The 20,206-nt window shown below is 34.8% G+C and overlaps 1 protein-coding gene across 3 annotated transcripts in view; it reads right to left on the bottom strand.

Moving 5' to 3' along the window:
* SPINK5 (serine peptidase inhibitor Kazal type 5) overlaps positions 1–20,206 on the bottom strand; it is a 64,905-nt gene that overhangs the window by 41,034 nt on the left and 3,665 nt on the right. For all 3 annotated transcript variants that reach the window (XM_074292156.1, XM_074292154.1, XM_074292155.1), the window contains exons 2-6: positions 19,173–19,198; positions 7,402–7,532; positions 7,130–7,193; positions 5,367–5,494; positions 2,916–2,997 (exon numbers count right to left, since the gene is read on the bottom strand). In XM_074292156.1, coding sequence (XP_074148257.1) covers positions 2,916–2,997; positions 5,367–5,494; positions 7,130–7,193; positions 7,402–7,532; positions 19,173–19,198 — 431 coding nt within the window. The remainder of the gene's footprint in view (positions 1–2,915; positions 2,998–5,366; positions 5,495–7,129; positions 7,194–7,401; positions 7,533–19,172; positions 19,199–20,206) is intronic.

Consider the following 20,206-nt stretch of genomic DNA (forward strand, 5'->3'; position numbering starts at 1 on the left):
TATAAAAAATTAGAAAAGAGAGGAGGCTAGCTTTGTGCAATGAAAAGAGTTTTAATTTAGTTCTAGTGCTTAAAGAAGCACTTCATACCATTTCTGCCTGTTGCTAGCTTCATGGCCATGTATAAGTCACTTTATTTCTCTGAGAATCAATTTCCTCAGTTGAAAAAGTGAGACAGTGGTACTTTCAGTATCTGCTTCTCAAGGTTGTTGTAAAAAAGTTTATTTTAGTTTTAAAATGCTAAAAATTTAAATATATATATATATATTATGTGTGTGTGTGTGTGTGTGTGTGTGTGTATAAACTAATAAGATTGATTGTTTTTGTGACTGTGGAAACTATACCCCTCTGGGTCTCAATGTCTTCCATTGTAACATAAGGATGTTGGACTAGCTAATCTATGATAATTCAGGAGTGGAAGATCTCTTTGAGACTAGGACTTCATTGTAGAAGGGGAGTTTTATCAGGGTTTTATAAGGCCTTTAGAGCTAGTGACAAGCAGAGGAAAGCCTGGAAGGTTGGAAGCCTTAAGACAGTTTTGGGGAATCCTACCCCATTGTCTGGTTGGACTAAAATGTAGGGCATATGATCAGGTTTGTCAAATATTCAAAAGGAAAACAAGTTGTTATGGAAAAGTTTTGTGAGTACAGAATTAGAAGACTTGAATTTGAAACTTGTCTTGTGTGATACTGGTGAGAATCTGGTATGAAGTATTATGTGACATTGTTTGAGTCCCTTTTCCTTTTTGAGCTTCTGTTTTCTTATTTCTAAAGTGAGAGATTTAAACTAGATCATTAACTAGGTCCATGGAGCCAAGATTGCAGAGAGTAAATAGGTCTTTGTCAGAGCCCTTCCTGGCTTCCCTCAGAATAAATACCACATTAACCCTGTGAATTGGTTTTAAAATGACAGAACCCACAAACATTTATAATGCAACACATTTCTAGCAAAAGATACTTTGAAAGGATTTCAGGGAAAAAAATCTGCCTTGATTAGGCAGGGTGCATAAGCAGCCCAGTACAGATGTAGCACAGGAAGGCCCAGGGTGAAGAGACTCTGGGTTTCTAGTGGGAGGTTCTTAGCCAAAATGAAGCTGCATTGGCTACTCTGTCCTGGTTCAGAAGCAAGTGGATCAGCAGACTGGCTGTGAGATCTCCAACACAACTACAAAAGGCAAATTATGAGCCCTAAACCACAGCATAAATAGAGGGACTTGGCCACACCCACCCAGAACAAGAAGGAAGCCTAAAGCACCAACAGTGGGGCAGTGTAAAATCCCTGCTGCCTTAAAGAGGAAGATTGGGGAAACCTCCCCTTTGTCCTAGAAGTAGACCACAATCTTTAAAAAATGTGCAAAAAAAAAAAAAAAATCACAAATAGCTATTATGGAGACAAAGAACAGATCTCAGACCCTGAGAACAAAAGGCCTCCAGATGCAAGCTTTAAATGATATGAACTCAAAAGACTCACATGGAAGAATTTTAAAAGGATCTTAAAAGAGAGAAAAAATGGGGAAAGAAAATGAAAGCTTTACAGGAGAGTTTGGAAAAAAGAAACACAGAAATTGTCTGAAGAAAACAATTCCTTGAAAAACAGCATTGGTGAAATGGAAAAGAGAACAAGTCCATAAAAAATAGATTTTAATTAAATGAAAAAAAAAATGAGCAAAACAACTCATTTGCCAAATGCAAAAGGATGTAAAAAAGCTAAATGAAGAAAACACTGATTAAAAACCTAGAATTGAACAAATGGAAGTAAGTGATTCAATGAGACATCAAGAATCAGTCAAACAAAACCAAAAAAAAAAAAAAAAAAAAAAAAAAAGGAAAAATAATAGAAGAAAATTTATAATACCTCACCAGAAAAATAAGTAACCTGGGAAACAGATCCAGGAGAGGCAATCTAAGAATCATTGGACTACCTGAAAACCATGATGACAAAAAAGCCTAAAAAACATCGTTCAAAAACTCACCAAGGAAAACTGCCTTTATATCCTAGAACCAGAGGGTAAAATAGCTATTGAAAGCATCCACAGATCACCTCCTGAAAGAGACCCCAAAATGAAAACTCCAAGAAATACAGTAGCTAAATTCCAGAATTAACAGAACAAGGAGAAAATACTGCAAGAAGTCAGAAAGAAACAGTTCAAATATTGAGAAACCACAATCAGGATTACCCAAAGCCTAGGAACTTTCCAAAGAATTGAAGGGCCTGAAATATAATATTCCAGATGGCAAAAGAATTTTAACTTCATCGAAGAATAAACTACCCAGCAAAACTAAGAATTGTTTTCCAGAGAAAAGATGGATATTCAATGAAATAGGGGATTTTCATGTTTTTCTTTTTGTTTGTTTGTTTTTATTTTTTGTTTTTGTTTGTTTTGGGTTTTTTGCTGAGGCACTAATTGGGGTTAACTTGCTCAGGGTCACACAGCTAGGAAGTGTTATGTGTCTGAGGTCAAATTTGAACTCAGATCCTCCTGACTTCAGGGCTGGTATGCTATCCTCTGCACCACCTAGCTGCCCCATTTTCAGTTATTTTCTATTAAAAAACCAGAACTGAACAGAAAATTTGATCTTTAAATACAGGATTCAAGAGAAGAATAAAAAGGTAAAAACGAAAGGGATAATAAAGTACATGCTGTCTCTAAACCCTGAGTCACTGTGACTTACAAACATATGCACATATATAAACACATTTTTGTCTACATATGGTTTTCTCTTTCTCTCTCTTTATCTCTTTATCCATATATATATATATATATATATATATGTATATATGTTTTTTGTGTGCATTTAATGATATATATGTGAATTATGTGTGTGGTACTCACCCCGCTCTCAAGGTGATTTGCATTTAAGACTAAAACATAACCACAACCTAGGGAGGTCTAACTAGGTAGGTTGCTGATACTCACTGCAAACGAAGTAGTGTTTGCTGAAGTAGTCTTATCCTTTAATTTCTCTTCATTTCTTTTCCTTTCTTCAACTTCAGCTTGGCTGCAAGGGAGAGAAAGAACAAGAAATCAATTAGGCATAGAAGTACAATTTTTTTCCTCTCTTTTCACCACTGTTTTTCAGCCCTCATCCCTCAGGGGGTGATCAGTAGGATCTTTCAGCAGTGAGGCCACCAATGAGATAGTACTGTGTGTGACATTTTTTCTCTTTAGATCATTGCTCCCAAAAAAATCATCTTCCATAAAGGACAAACATAAGAGGAATGGCAAAAAGATATAGGCGACCAAATGTATCACAACCTTATTTATAGCAGCTAGAAGTTATGATGAATAAGAATACAGAGTGTGAAGTCAGGTAGACCTGTGTGTAAAGCCCACATCAAGTTGTATTGGCTATGTGGCTTTCAGCAAGTAAGTCACTTAACATCCATGTGCTAGTTTCTTCATCTGTAAAATGGGGATTAAAAAGAGTACCTACTTCATAGGATTCTTTTGAGTATTCAATAAGTTAACAAACATAAAGTGCTTTGAAGAACTTAGAGCATCATACAAATGCCACCTTGCAATAAGCCCTGCACGATCATTTACTTGACCAATCCTTAATTTCCTGTTCTTATAGGCATTTAATCAGGAAAAGGAATGATTCTCTGTCAATGACGGTGCATGGGTGATTTCCAACCTAATTCAAGGTTCACTAATTCTAAGGTCACTTTCCCCTATACAAATTTAAAGTTTGGAGACTCAAAAATTCTGAGAAGCTAAGATTCAAGGAGTAAATTTTTGAAATATTTAAAATTATTAACTATTTAAAATTCTATGGTCCTAAGAGTTTAAGAAGGTCAAGATTCTATTTAAATGGTCTGAGAGTATAAGGTTCTAAAGGATTAAGATTTGGTTCTGTGACTTCACTGCTAAAGAATCTAAGTGTTTAGGATTGTATGGTTCTGAGGCAGTAAAGTACTACTTAAGTCTGGGCCAGATATGCTCCTACCTACTAGTATAGTGAAGCCAAACCTTCAACTCCCCAATCCCCTGGCATTATAACAGAAGTATCAGGACAATTCTTGGACCTTAGAATTTGAGGTGTAAGTGGTTAAACTAGGTGTGGGGACAGCTTCCAGGAAGGGATTCAACAAAGACTCCAGATGTGTTATTGTGAGTGTGATTCCCAAGTGGGTAGCCCTCAAATATGTATATAGCTTTGTAATGACCTTTGAGGGGGGATAGGTTTCTGTTGAATACATCTAGAGGTGATGCTCTAGGCAAGTCTCAGAGAGCATTCAATTACTCAGTTCTCTGGAGGATTAGGGTGGGATGTGAGGGGATGAGTTCAGGCCAAATATTTGAGATAGTGTGTAGTTTGCATTCAGCCAATGGCTAATTCCCCAGAATCTGTTATTTACTCCATGCTTAGGGAAACATGAGAGTTAGGACAGAATAAGATAGCTCAAGATGCAGGTGAATAATTCCTGGGTGTAGCTTCTAGAGTGACTGGAAAACATGGATCTAAAGATAATCATCTGTAGGAATGTTTGAGCCTATGATTACAAAGTATAAATAGACTTGAGTAAGCACAATTCTGAGTCCCCATTAGACAGAAAGGAAAGAAAGTGACAGCCCCAAATACAATATGAGTGGGCACTGGGTAGATGCCGGTGAATCTGGAAGTATTCAATACTAATACTCAGAATATGAGAAGCATGAAGAGCCTGGTGAGAGCCAATCCAAATGAGGGCAATAGGACTGAGAAATATACATAATTTCTACAATGAAGTAATTAAAAAAAAAAAACCCAATAAAAAGCAAAAAAAAAAAAACCTAACAAACAAGAAGAAACAACTTTGAATTTTACTGTAATTTTGATGACAAAGAAGCATGGTCTTAGTATATAGAAAATTTGCCTCCCTCCCATCTTTGCAGGAGTTACAACGCTTGACTTTAGAATACTGCATGTACTGTCAGTCTCAAATGATGATTGGTTTTATTAAATTGCTTATTTATTATTTATTAAATTGTCCCTTTCTAGTTTTTATTCTTAATGACAAAGGTTAGACTAATGGGATAGGAAGGTGAGAAATCTAAATATGAAAATGAGAATAGCTGAAAATTAAAAGTTATCAATACAAATTAAAACAAAAGACAAAAGGTCTGAACATCTAACTTTATTTATTTGTTTGTTTGTTTGTTTATTTATTTATTTATTTATTGAACAGTAGTTCATAGTCCTATCCTGCAAGAGAACAAAAACATTGCCCTCACTTTCACATCCCAATATGTGCCTGTAAAGAAAATTATTCAATGTAGGGAAAGAAAATGAGAAATGAGGTAATGAGAATAAAGATTTATTTTATGCAAAGGGATAACCTCTAAATAGTCTCAAACAAACCTCCTGCTACCCCTTTTCATACTCACAAAAAGGCTTTGCACATGGAGCACTTGTTCCCATAACGCTTGCCATCAAAGCCTTGGATAGGGTCATTCTCTCTGGTGCAAAAGAGTATGCCATTCCTCATCTGATCCTGGAATTCATTGCATATGGCCTACAGAAGGGAGACAGATACCTGGGTTTTAACTTCCTATTCATTTTTTATGTCCATTAGATATAAAGCATGCATCTCCAATGTACCTACCATTGGAGGAAAGCTTAATTAAGGAATATCAAAAAAGTTTTCCACAAGCTTCCCTATGCTTTCTTCCCTACCACCTCAAGCATTGGTAAGATCTCTGCTTAAGAGAAATTTTCAGTGACTCTCTATTGCCTCCCAAGTAAAGTTTCTCCTCTGCAACCTAACAGTACTCTACTACTTTACAATCTTGTATTGTTACCACATAATCTATGCTGTAGTAAAATTTGGCAGAGTTTCCTATGCGTACATACCCTGAAATATTCTACCTCTATGGCTTTGCTTACATTATTTTCTAACTCTGAAGACCCCTATGTTGCCCCTTTACCTGATATCTTCTTCCTTAATCATCTCTGAAAGCTCTAATAAAATTCTACTTCATTCAAAAACAACGCAATTTCCTTAGTCAATAATCTACTTCCCCTGCTTCTTGACATAATACTTAGTTTTCATATCCTTAACATTCTTATTATGAATTATTATGAATTACAATGATCCATATTGATGTCTTATATCACCAACTAGACTAACATCCATTAAGACAAAGTTTATTATCTATAAATTTATAGCACCTCTAATTCCCCAACATATGGTTCTATAAATACTATGTGCTTAATCAATGGTTGTTGAATGGATTGGAACTTAAATACTCATAAGGAAAAAGGACAAAAAGACTAAAATGCTCATCTGCCTGAGAAAATCTCTTTGATTTCTTTCTATTAAAAGAATGGAATAATACTCTAAATAAACAAACAAATATATAAATTAAGGAATAAATAGATGAATGAATGGTTAATAAATGGATGGATAGATGAAAAAATAGATGAAGAAATAAACTTAAATTTAAAAATTACCCAAGCATGTGTGCAATAGAAAAAGCTACTAACTGAAAGTATGAAGCCTACATCATTAAGCTCAGAGTCTGCCACCTTATTAAACGTCAGACTTTGGGCAAATGTCTATTTTCCTTTTGTGTAAGTAATTTTTGGAATACTAGTTTTCACAGTCTGTGAAATTATGTATGTACTTTGTAAGTGAGGTCACATACAAATAGAGTGGCAGGGATGGGAATTGAATTGTTATATACACATAGTCTCAAATACAGTCAAATATGCCAAATAGGTCAAGAAAGTAAATCAAAATATGGAGCCTAAAGAGGAAAATATATTCACAACTCAAGATGTAGTTAGTAACTCTTTGGAAATGGTTTCAGGATGATTTTACCTATGAAGGGAAGGATATGGATTATAAACAAATATATGAATGAACTTATCTGGTTCATGACACAGACTTAAGAGATATTCAACTTTTCTTACTAATTCAAAAAAAAAAAGAGAGAGAGAGAGAGAGAAGCAGCCTAGGACAGTGGAAAGAGCACTGGACATGGTGTCAACCTGAAGTGAATCCAGGCTGTGATATTTGTGACTATATATGACAGTTCTGTTTTCTGAATGATCCTCATTTGCAAAGGAGAGCTAAGAGTACTACCTCTACAATGTTATGAGCAAAGTACTTTAGAAATGGTAAAATGCCACAAATGGCAGGACTTACTTTTATAGCATTTCTGCGGGTTCTATTGTGATCTTCCTTTTCTTTCTCTTTAGCTTCTTTCAGGCTGTATGGAGAAATAAATGGTCTATGTAGAAACACAATCAAACCCCTTCAGCAAAGGGGAAAAAAAATGCTCATGGCACACCATGTGTTTTTGGCTTTTTTGGAAGTGAGATAAATCAATGGATGCCTTCTTTAAATAAAGGTTTGTTTTTTACATTTATAATTGAAAGAAATGATAACTTTTAGTTCAAAGTTGCTTCTGTACTTACAAAAGTTCTGCACACATGGAACATTTATTTCCATAGGTTTTGCCATCAGGACCACGGACTGGGTCATTTTCTCTTGTGCAGGCAAGCCTTCCATCTTTGCCTGCAAATTCCCGAAAATCACTGCATGGATCCTGGAAAATAGAAGTAGATTTGATATCATGACAGTTTATTAAACTTATTATCTTCTTGCATGAGACGACTAAACCACCAATCTCCAAATTCTTTGAACTCCAAGGAATAGAGTAAGCTAGAAAAAAATCAAGCTGAAAAAACAAAACAAAGATTTGGAATAAAATAAAAAACTAGAATAAATTCAAGAATTAAAATAAATTCAACAGCTAGAACAAAATCAGGCTCAAAAACTATTCTGAGCTCTAATATAAAGACAAGAATTAAAAACAAAAATCTAGTATAAACCTATAGAACAAAGTCAAGTTTAGATCTTAGTACAAAATGTAGACTACAACTAGGAGTTAGAACAAGGTCAAGAGCTATAATAAATTAAAAGAGTAGAGCAAAGTCAAACTCAAAAATTAGTCAAAATCTAGAATACAACCAGAGTTTAGAACAAATCAAAAAAATAGAATAAACCTATAGGCTAGAAGAAAGTGCTGATTTTGGAAAAGGAAAGGAAAAAAATTAAGAGAAACAAAGAAACTCAAAAGTTAGAACAAACTTAGGAGTAAAAACTAACATAAGAAATGAAAATTAATGTTTAAAAAAATGTAAGAGATAAAACAAAGTCAAGGCTAAGAACAAATTCTAAAAGAGCCTCAAGTGAAATAAATGAGCCCTCAATTTTTCTCTCATAAGAGGTCAGGCTACAACATGAGTCATTTCTTCTTGCTCTTCCTCAGAGTTAGATTTTTCATACTATGATAGGGATCCTAGGTGAGCCAAATAGACACTGCCCAATCCAAACACAAATAGTCTCAATTGTTTTTTTTTTTTTTAATGTAGGAAAAAACACATTCAAATTCTAAATGATATAATGAGCTATTTCTTCTACAATGCCCATTAAAGGAGGAAAAGGAAAGGGAAAAAACTGCTAGTTCTTGAAGAAGGCCAGTATGCCCTAAAGAGACTGAATCATAATAATGGACACACACTCTAGATTGCTGGATTATTTATTCAGGATTTTTCTCACAGCAAGCCCTAGTAACAGGAAGTTCAAAAACTATTTTCATTTTGTAGATAAAAAAAAAAATGATATCCAAGGGATGGAAGAATCTTGTATAAGGTCATATTCATACAATCAGAAAGTGAAGGAGCTGAAACTAGAACGCAGATTTTCTGATTTACAGAGTAGTCAAACTTGTAATTAAAAGATGGTGGTGGTTGTTTGTTTTTTTTTTTGTCATTGTTAAGGGCTAGAAGGAATCTTAAGAGATCATCTAGCACAATTCCATCTATTATAGAGATGAGAACAATGGGACTTAGTGAGGGGGAGGGTGACATGTCCAAAGATACATATCTGCTTAGTGACAAAACTGAAACTGGCATTCAGATTACTTGACTCCCAGTTAGGAAGTTTTTCCTTGCAGAAAATCCATCTCATATATAGTCCTCCACATGTAAATTTTTCCTCTACTTTGGGTGGCCTCTCTCTGGGACAGCTTTATTTAGCATGTCCTTTCAACCTAAGAAAATATGAGGCACCTTACTTACTTTTGGTGGAAGTTGTGAACTCATCCAACCATCTTGGAAAACAATTTGGAATTATACTCAAAGGACTGTAAAACCAAGCATACCATTTGACTCAGCAATATCATGGCTAGGTCTCTATCACAAAGAGATCAAGGAAAAGGACCTATACGTATAAAAATATTTATAGCAGCACTTTTTGTGGTGGCAAAGAATTGGAAGTTGAAGGAATGCTCATCAATTGGGGAATGGCTGAACAAGTTGTGGCATAAGATTATGATGGAATAGTATTGTGCTATAAGAAATGACAAGCAGGATATTTTCAGAAATATCTGAGAAGACTTATATGAATTGAGGCAAATGAATAAGCAGAGGCAGGAGAACAGTATACACAATAACAGCAATATTATACAATGATCAATCATGAACATTTAGCTATTCTAGACAATACAATGATACAAAAATTGTTAAGAACTTATGAAAATGCTATCCACCTCCAGAGAAAGAAATCATAGAATCGAATGGAGATCAAAGGATACTTTTTTCCCTTTATTTTCTTGGCTTTTTTCTGTTTTCTTTTATGGTATTGTTAATATCAAAATATATTTTGTATGACTGCACAGATATAAAAAAATAAAAAATAACAAAGAAGCAAAGTCCTTCTCATTTAAAGTTCTTTGGTGTTTTTAGAGACCATGTTATAGGAATCAAAGAATATTATACTGGAAGTCAAATTCTAATACAGAATGTCAGAGTTGCAATGGACATTAGAATACAGAACACAAAGTGTCAAAACCAGGTGGAGATCTTAAAATACTGAACAATGAATGTTCAGAGATTGATAGGACCTTACAGGCTATCTTGTCCCTCATTTTTCAAGGGAGAAAATCTAAGATTCAATAGAGAACCAGTGATATTTGCCAGATGGACAGGGAGTCAGAAGCTCCTTGAGATTGGTTTCTATTTCAATAGAATATAAATTCTTTGAAGTCAGATACTGTTTAATTTTTGTCTTTTTATTCCCAGTGCCTAGCACAGTGCTTGACACATAGTAGTACTTAATAAATGTTTATCAGTTGATTCTACTCTTCATTTTAACATAATCTAAACTAGTCAAACTCTTTGCTACTCAGTTTCCTCATATAAGGCAATAGTAATAGGTGACTCATTTCATAAGAACAATTGTAAGGTTAATGAGACAAAGCTAACCAAGTCCCTTTCCTACTATGACAAGAACAACAAGAGGTAGAGAAAACTTGGCTCTGTGGAAATATCTGATGAGTAAATTTTACAATATCCAAATGCTGAGCAATAGCTTTTGTGACCTATGAAACCACATTACATACAGTCTTCTGACTCTTCCAATCCAAAGCAATATGTTAAAAAATATGAACTTTCAGTTAAAAGAAGCTAGAATTTTCCATTTTTTTCCAAATAATTTTCTGACTGTTAATTTTCCCTGATGTGAGTATTGACCTGGTACTGGCCCAGTCTTGTTGGAGGGACATCCTGTACATTTAGTCAGGACCACTCACTAAATCACCCTTCTCCCCACTCCACCCTTGCCCACAGAGTCCTAAGTGGGCCATTGTTCCAAGTTCACATGAATGCCACCCACCTATCACAAAGGTTGATCTAGGCCTACACATTGACACACCCATGCATTGCTCCCTGGAGTCACTGACTTTGGTATGTTTTGGGTAGGTAGAAGTTACTATGACAACATATACTCCCATGTCAGTAGCAGCACCTGGATTAGAACTCAGCTTACCTATCTATATAGCCTATATCTTTTCTACTGTTTCAGAGGTCACTAAATAAGTTCTGACTGATAAGAGATGAAGGAAACACTTTCTTTCCTGTTCTAAGAATATGGATCAACATGGAGTCCATATTGAACTTGTCTATTGATTTTTATCAAATGAACCTCCAGTATTCTGTGCCTTAATATCTCTTCCAGTTCTAACATTCTAACATTCAGTTCTAATAATCAATGTTCAAAAGTCCCATTCTGTACTGTAATTCCAGTCCTGAAAATACTTAATGATTTAATTGTGTGGGGACTCCTTTAATTCACATAGAACATCATCTTCCTAGTTGTTATTATTGGTGGTGGTAGTAGTAGTAGTAGTAGTAGTAGTAGTAGTAGTAGTAGTAATAGTTATAGTAGTGGTAGTAACAGTTATTGTTGTTGTTATGGCAGTGGCAGCAGGAGATATTAGCATTTACATACTTCATTAAAGTATGCAAAGTTCTATATAAATATTATCGCATTTCATCCTCATAACAACCCTGAGAGATAAGGGCATTATTTTTTCCCATTTCATGCGTGAGAAAATGGAAGAAAACAAAGATCAAGTAATTTGCTTAAAGTCGGAAATATCTGAGGCTGAAATTGAATCAAGTTGTTTTTTTTTCCCCCTAAATTCAGGCCAGACACTAAATCTGCTGAGCTTAGTAGATGACTTGATTGGTTTACATGACCAAAAGAATGAACAAACCAATGATTGATCTCCTATGTAAGATCCTTAAGCTGGGAATGTGCTTAAATAACCAATGCAGTCTTTAACAGCTCTACTCTTAAGTTTTTCTTAAGGAACAACTTGGACTCCAGGAATATAATATCAGCAAGGTCTGATTCCCTCCACATTTCTATACACTGGGGAAATATATTAATTTATATGTGATTCCATTCAATTAACTTAAAATAATCTTTTCTGGCCTCCTCCTCTTATGTTAATACTATTCAAAATACCTCCTAGTAGAAAATATACTTTCCTCCTCTCCGGAAAGAAATTTTCTTTAAAATGACATTATTGTATAAATTGTTTTCCAATTGTGTTCACTTCTATCTGCATCAGTTTTTACAAATCCTCACAGGATTCTCTGAAGCCATCCCATTCGTTATTTCTTAAAGCATTACCTATTCCATAACTTTCCTAAAACATAGATCTGATCATATCTGCTCCCTATTCAACTCCAATGACTTCCTAATTCTTTCAGAATCAAATACAGAATGCTCTATTTAGCATTCAAAGCCTTTTTTAACTTGGTCCCCTTTTTCCCTTTCTAACCTTCTTATTCCTTGGTATGCACTCTTTGGTCCAGTGATACTGACTTTTTCACTATTCCATAAACAAGATAATTCCATTTCTTGGCTGCAGGGCATTCTCTTTGGCTGTTCCCCATGCCTAGAATGTTCTTTCTCTTCTGTTCCCACTACTGACTTCCCTGGCTTCTTTTAAGCTCCAACTAAAATCCCACCTTCTACATGAAGCCTTTCCCAACCCCTCTTAATTCCAATATTTTTGCTCTGTTAATTATGTTGTATTCATTTAATAGCTTTATTTTATTCCTTTTCATGTTGCCTTCCCCCTTGATTGTAAGCTACTTGAAAACTATATTTTTCTTCTTTTTGTATTTTGAACAATTAGCATAATACCTAGCACATAATAGATGCTTAGTAAATGTTTATTACTTATTGCTTGTTTGCCAAAAGGAATTCAAAAAAGAACTTAAATATTTTTGTATATATGGATCCTTTTTCTTCTTTGATTTCTCAGATTATATAACCTAACCATTAAAACTGTCCCCATAAAATCTGTTACTGTTGAAGATATCATTTTCATCCTTTTAAATGAATGCTACAGTGTTTTGATTATCTAAGGATATCTAAAGTGGGAAAAGAAAATTCCAAAGAGATTATACCTAGATTTGTACCTGGGCGCTACTATTTCAAGCCTGTGTTATCTTAGGTACATTGCTCCTCTCTGGGCTCAGTTTACCTTTATATAATATGGGAATATATTGCCAGATGATTTCTAAAGTCCTATCTATCTCTAAATCTTATGATACTCTTCCTTCATACCACCATTTGTGATGCTAGAAGCAGAATTGCATAGTAGAAAATATAGATCAAATAGAAAATATAGATCAAAGACCTATTGTTTTAAAAGTTGAACTCAATAAACCTGGCTAAGATACATGCAATCAGTCCAATTCAACAAATATTTACTGAACACCTGCTCTGTCTGTGCAGATAGAGCCTTGGGCTGAGGAGGAGGCAAAGGTTTTTACCCTTAAGGGGTTCAAAGTCTTAGATGAGTATCTCATAGAAACAGAGACATCTGAGGCATTCCTAAGAAACATTTTAATGGAAAATGATAGTTTGAGGGTACTCAACTCAACTACTCATTTTAGATTACTTAAGCCAGAAAGCCTGAAACCAAATCTCAACTTGGACCTTTACTAACTATATAACATTAAGCAAAATTCTGAATATCTCTAATCCTCAGGATTGTCATATGTTATGGAAATTAAAAGGAATTTAAAGGAGTGAACCAGGGACGTCAATAGATGATGAAGGATGAGAGGAGAGAATATAAGGAATGGGGTGAGTAAGAGAGAGAAATGAAGGACAATGGGGGAAGCACATTCCATAGAAAATGTGGGTTTGAATCCCACTCCTGCTATCTACCAACTGACTTTCAGCAAGTCATTTTACCTCTCTGGGATTTAAAATTAGGAAGATGGACTTTGTGATCTCTAAGGTTCCTGTCAGTGCTAATATTCTATGATTTATTTGGGTAAACTCCCTCATTGAAAGCTCTTAGTCAACTCAAGATACCGCAAAAATGGGAATTTTTGTTATTAAAAGAAAAAAGTGAGAGCAGTCCTGGAGCAAGTGTCTGTATATATGCTTGTATGTGCATGTGTACATGTGTCTATGCTTGTATGGGTGTATTTATTACACCCAGGCTACATTGTTAGGGCTGCATGTTGAGTTCTGCCAATATGAGGAGGAAGTAGCATTTCTAGGAAGTCAAGGAATGGAAGAAAGAGAGAGAGAGGGCTCCAGCTACTATGAAGATTTCAAAATGGGTGGGATTTATAGCTCATGGGGTTGAAAGCAAGATTGGGCTTACTTGTGGGACTCTCTCCATGTAGTAAAGGCAGACTTGGACTCTTTTTTGTGTTCATTAGAAAAGAGATGGGAGTGACTAAAGCTATCCAGCCAGAATGTCTGGTTAGGTTAGATGGTCTCCCTTTCCCCTTTCTTGGCTTCCTAGAAATACCACTCCTTCCTCATATTGGCAGAACTATACATGCAGCTCTAACAATGCAGTCTGGGTGTAATAAATGTACTCTATTATCACTTACCTGTACTATTTTGACAGGCTCTGAATGTGTCTATATGCCTTTATCCCTCTTCCCAACACACACACACACACACACACACACACACACACACACACACACACCATTCAATACATCCTAAACATTCTACCTGTCACCTTAATAATGGATAGGTCAGAGAATGTGTCACTGTCCCTCACTAATCAGGAAGTTTAAGATTCATTTGGCCTCACATGTTCATTTTATCATATATAGACAAGGAAAGGGATTTATTCAGAGTCACAATTCTAGTAAGTGGCAGAATCAAGGTTCAGAGTCAAGGCTTTTGATTCCCAATTCAGCAATCATGCTACTAAATCTATCACATGGCTAGCAAATCAAGTATAAATCTGAATCTCGCATTTATAAATTCTACATCTAGTTCTAGCCTTCTTCTTTAGCCTGATCTCACACTGCTTCCCTTTCTTATGACAGTTCTTGTCACATTTTACCCAGCCTTGTATGGATTGCCAGCTCTATGCATCTATTCACAGTATCATTCCATGTTATTCTCCCTAATTCTCAACTTCCACATGTTAAAATATTTTCTTACTTTCATGTCTAGCTTGAGCCAACTTCCTTTATAATGGTTTCCTTGATCTTCTTCAAGATGAATGACCTAACACATGGCATTCATCTCTTTTCTATTTGCACAGTTACTTGCACTTCATGATTCCCTTCCTATTTAAATGAGCGTAATTGAGCACAGGGCCTGAGTTTGAGAACTTTGTATCCCCTTGGATTAATGGAGTGTCTGATACATAATAAGTGCTTAATAAATGCTTGCTTACTAACTGAACCTTCCTCCCCTATATATCATCATTTCTGAACTTGTCTTTATTCTTTATCTCAATCTACCTGTTAACCAGGGCAGAATTTCTGGATATCTGAGGAGGAAAACACCTTTACTTTCTGTAGCCCAGACAGAAGTACACTATAAACCTCGCTGGATTTGAAATCTTAAAACCAGGGTTTCAGTCCCAACTCTGCTACTAATTGTCCAATTGAACCTAATTGAACCCATCTAATTCTAATTGGACTAGTCAGTCTCTTTCTCTAGATACTTCCTTTTCCTCCTTTTTACCATTCAGGAGTTGGACTACATCCGCTCCTTAGTCCTCAACTACATCCTTAGTTCTAAGCTCTACTGCCCTAGAAATAAGTTGGCCTTTTTGAGCATCATTTTCCTCTGTTATGAAATAAAAATAAATATCTATGTCATAGTTCTGTTCTAATGAAAGCATTTTGCAAATCTTAAAGCATGATAGAAAGGAATACTATAAAAAGAGATAAAATAAACCTATTTTAGGCTTCCAATAAAGGAGAATCCTTTTGTATTTATGGTAGATAATCTCGCTTTGAAAGAAGGAGGAGAGTTAATATCTCTCTCTACCTAGCTACCCCATTTCTAGCCTTTGGCTTTTCCCTCTCTGAAAGAAAGACCAAAGGAACTGTGATCTAGACATTCATGCATTACCATGTGTGTTTGCCTGTGAGCTCAATGAGAGGAATGGACTGCTCCATGGGTCACAAGCAAATTGCTTTTGCTTTTTATCTTCAAAATAAACAGTCGTATTTACTATCTTCTCTAAGAAATGATCCATCAGGAAAGGTAGATGAAGGTTGAAAATGGATGAAGAACAGACCTAATTAATATCTTCAAATATCTGAAAGATTATCTTGGTTTAGAGGGATTCAGTTTATTCTGCTTGATTCCAGAAGGCAGAGCTGAGACTAAGTTAGGGAAGTTGAACGAACATAGATTTGTGTTAGAGGATTCTAACAATTGGAGCTAACTAAGAGAAGAACAAGTTTATTTGTAATTTAGCAAACTCATTTTCATAAGAAGTGTTCAAGATAGATCTAAATGACCTCTTCTGAAGGACTGTCAAGGGGAAAGGAAGTTCAACTTATTCCTCATTGTCTTGGTGGATAGAATTAGTAGCAAAGGAAGAAGTTACAAGGAGGCAGAAAACTTATTAACAAAAGATTTCCTAACAAAGAGAGCTGCCTAATAAAAGGTAAAAAAGTCCCTGAAAGGAAGTGAGTTCCTATCACCAGAAGTGTTCTAATAGAGATTATATGACTTACCTGGTCAAAATATTGCAGAAAAATCCCTGTTCCAAGCCACTATTAAATTAGATATCTATTTAAGTACTCCTCCAGCTCAACTATTCTAAGATTTAAGGGTCCATTCCTTTTGAGTCAGTTTTTTCAGAATTATCTTTCCTCCCCTGAAGACCCACTTATCAGATGACAAAAAAGGAGTAAAGAAGTAAAGGAATGTCTCATCAACATTTGATACCTTAGGGAGCTTAGCAAGAAAGTTGATTCTACCTTCCCTGCTAACGTAGAGTACTCCTCCCATCCTAAATAAAATATCTCTTCTCTACTTTATGGTAATAGATTGGTGTCTCCATGTCTTAATAGATGGTCTTTATGATTTTTTGTAACCAAAATATAATAACAATCCTCTGAAAGGCAATCTTCAGCTGATGGACCTTTCCTCACTAAGCTAGGTTCAACATATCAAAGACAAATTTTGTGGCTATAGACCTGGACCATCTTGGGTAGGCTTCCCAGCTGAAAGTTTTCAGAATGGGCTTACTGAACACTTGTCAGGAAAACCATGCTAAGAATGATTATTCAAATATGAATTGAAATAAAATGCCAGAGATTCTATGGCTCTAGGTTCTACTTCTATAAATTAGGAGACTACAGAATTGTTTTCCATTTATTGATTTAACAAAATCCTAGAATCTAGGAATCTCAAAGATGGACATGCTCATAATTGGCCTTTTAGTCTAGTCTCTTACTAAATAAAGTGTTTCTCTGGTTGCTTTGAAAAGGGTCATCCATCTCTGAAGAGAAACTTATACATCCAAAGAAGTCATTATTGAGAAGGGAGCCTGAATTGTTGAATTCTTCCTTTTCATGAATCCAAATCTGTCTCCCTATTTAGTTTCTAAAATCAAGAAGCAGAAAATCTCTTATCAATCCTTATTCTGACTAGTTGCTCAGAAAACAGTATATCTGTAACTTTCAATATTCATTTGTATTCTGTATATCAAGAAACTGTATGTTAGTCCTTCAGAGCTATGAAAAATATTAGAATCCTTTAGACAGAATTTTTTTTTTAATTTTTCACCAAGACCTAAAATTTACTGCATTCCTGTAAGAGAAACCAGAATATATCCACTGTAACTTTTCCACCATATTTAGAAAGTATCTTATTAAAATGGAGACACTTGGATTTAAGCAGTGTCTTTAAAATTTCTATGTGGCTTCAAGCAAAACACTAGTAATCTGACAGGATAGTTGTGAAGAGAGTGCTTTGCAAACCTCAAAATGTTAGTGTTATTATCATTATTACTACCATTATTATCTTCTAAGGAAAGAAAATAGTCATCTACAGATCATATACTTATGTCTTAAAGAAAGAAAACATTTCTTAACAAGGTCATAAAATTGTCACTTTGGAGCTAGAAAGAATTTTTAAGGCTCTAGTCCAATATCCTGACTTTGCAGACATGGAACAGGAGAAATAATATTGTCCAGGTTCATACATCACCTTGAGTGGTTTGTCAGGGGTCAGATAAGTAGCATATGATTAAGGCAGGATTTGTGATCTTTCTACTATAACATGCTTAGATTTTTTTTTGCTTTTGTTAAATTTAATACATAAATTTTCTTTATTTATTAACAGTATCACCTAAAAAGTATGAAGATTAAAGTTTGTATTCTAAATTGACTCAAAGATTTCAATAAAGAAAAACTAATTTTTAAAAAGTCCATGAAGATAATTCACATCTTTTACTTAGCAGGTTCACCTTACAGAGTGGGAATAGACTTTAATTGGGAATTTGAAAAACTAGATTTGAATCTCATCTTTGTCACTCATTGTTTAACCTTGAGCAAATCATTACACCATTTACATTTTGTAATTACACTATTACATTTGTAAAATGAAGAGATTGATATAGATGTTCAGTGGAGGGATTCTAATTCAGTTCAGCAAAAGATATCTGTTAAGTCTAATAGTTTGATATCTTTTTAAGATTCTAACATACTTTTATATTTTAACATTCTGGATTACATGATAAGATATTTTATGTTCTAAGAAGGTTTGTGATATAAGGAGAATAATGACAGACTCAGCAGAGAGAAGCTGATTCAAATCCTGCTTCTTAAACTGACAAACTATATAATCCCAACAAGTAACTGAACCTCTTCTTTTTTATGTAAAATGAAGATGCTAATATCTACCCAAGAGGGTCATTGTAAAGAAATCATTACATAAGCCTGAAATCACTAAAAAAATGGAAGTTGTATTTTAAAATGCCTTCCACCTCTAAGTAGCTGTGTTCTAAGATTCCTTCCAATTCTAACATTCTATGTTCTATGGTCCAAAGTCCCTTCCACCTCTGACATTTTTTTCTTAAGATTCCTTCCAGTTTTCACATTTTATATTCTAAGATCCCTCCCAGCTCTATCATTCTATGTTCTAAGATCCCTCTCAGCTGTGACATTCTATGTTCTAAAGACCTTATAAGCTTTGAAGTTTTTTGTTTCTATTCTATGTGCTATTCTTCTTTGATCCTCTAGTACTTTGTGTCCTGAGGCTGTACCCTACTCTCAAAATTCTTATCTGCATTATAAATTTCCATCCAAGTTTTAGTATTCTAGATTCTGTGTTCCCGTTTTGACTGTGTTCTAGTTTTAACACTTTATCTTCTCAAGATCTGTGACCTAACCCTTGCATACATCTGACATGCCTTGTATAGGTCTGTTTATGAATCATTCATGAAGGAGCTGTGTTTATGTTTCTGACGCAGACCATTAAGCACCTCTCAGTAGAATGAATATTGTTAACACCCAGGTGTCCATCACCAATCATCTGTCTTCAGGGATCTGGGAATAGAATCAATGAAGAGCAGAAAAGCTGGACTAACCTGAATAACATCTTCACTGGCAACATCTGGGAAAAAAGCAGAGATGCAAAAGATAAGGTAATTAAATCATCAAAAGCATATAATTCACAGACAGTATAGCTTCTGAATACAGCCAACCACTCCCCCAAAGTGAGTGTTGCCAGTGGGGCCCACTAGAGCTTTGTGGAATGAACTCTCAGATGATCCCTTAACATTTCCTCCTATTCTTTGCCCCTCCCTTTCCTCTGCTTGTTGAAACTATACCTAGCTGACCTTCAAGGCCCAGTTTAATGCTGCTTCTCCTAACTCCTTCCAACTCCCCCTCTTATTTAATTTTTTCCTTATTTGACTTTAGAGTACTTAATCTTCTTCTTAAGCAATTTTTGTAATCAAAATTCATAGAAATCTGTATCCATACTTTAAATTATCTATTTTAGACAAGAAACAATGTTACAAAGTAAAGAAGCCCTAGCCCCGAGAACAAAGGATTTGAGTTTGAATGATAGCTTTGACACTTCCTAGTTATATAAACTTGACAAGTCAGTCCTTTTCTCATTTCCCATTAGTAAAAGAGTTATGATGATATTTATTCCACTTCTCTCCAAAGTTATTATGAGGATAATTCTCTATAAATCTTAATAATTCCAGAGTCATCTTCTGAAGTCAGAGAGGAATTTAATGTGTATGTATGGGTGTACACATACAAGTATATAAGTATATGTATGTGTATATACTGTATACTTAATAGATGTGTGTATAAATATATATATATATACATATATATATATATATATATATATATATGTGTGTGTGTGTGTGTGTGTGTGTGTGTGTGTATATATTTCCTTGGTATTGAGCAGTGTCTTGTAGCTAAAAAAATTAAATAAATGTATGGCACAGAAATGTTTTTTTAATGTATAAGCCCCTTTTCCCATGAACTTTAAAATATAAACACTATTCTCACAGATTAGTCTCATTCCTAAGACTATTTAACAACTTAAAGATTCTTAGATTTGGAAAGGACTTTGTAGATCAATGCATTCAAGCTATTGCTT

This window comes from Sminthopsis crassicaudata, chromosome 2, assembly GCF_048593235.1.
Source record: "Sminthopsis crassicaudata isolate SCR6 chromosome 2, ASM4859323v1, whole genome shotgun sequence".
Classification (NCBI taxonomy): Eukaryota; Metazoa; Chordata; class Mammalia; order Dasyuromorphia; family Dasyuridae; genus Sminthopsis; species Sminthopsis crassicaudata.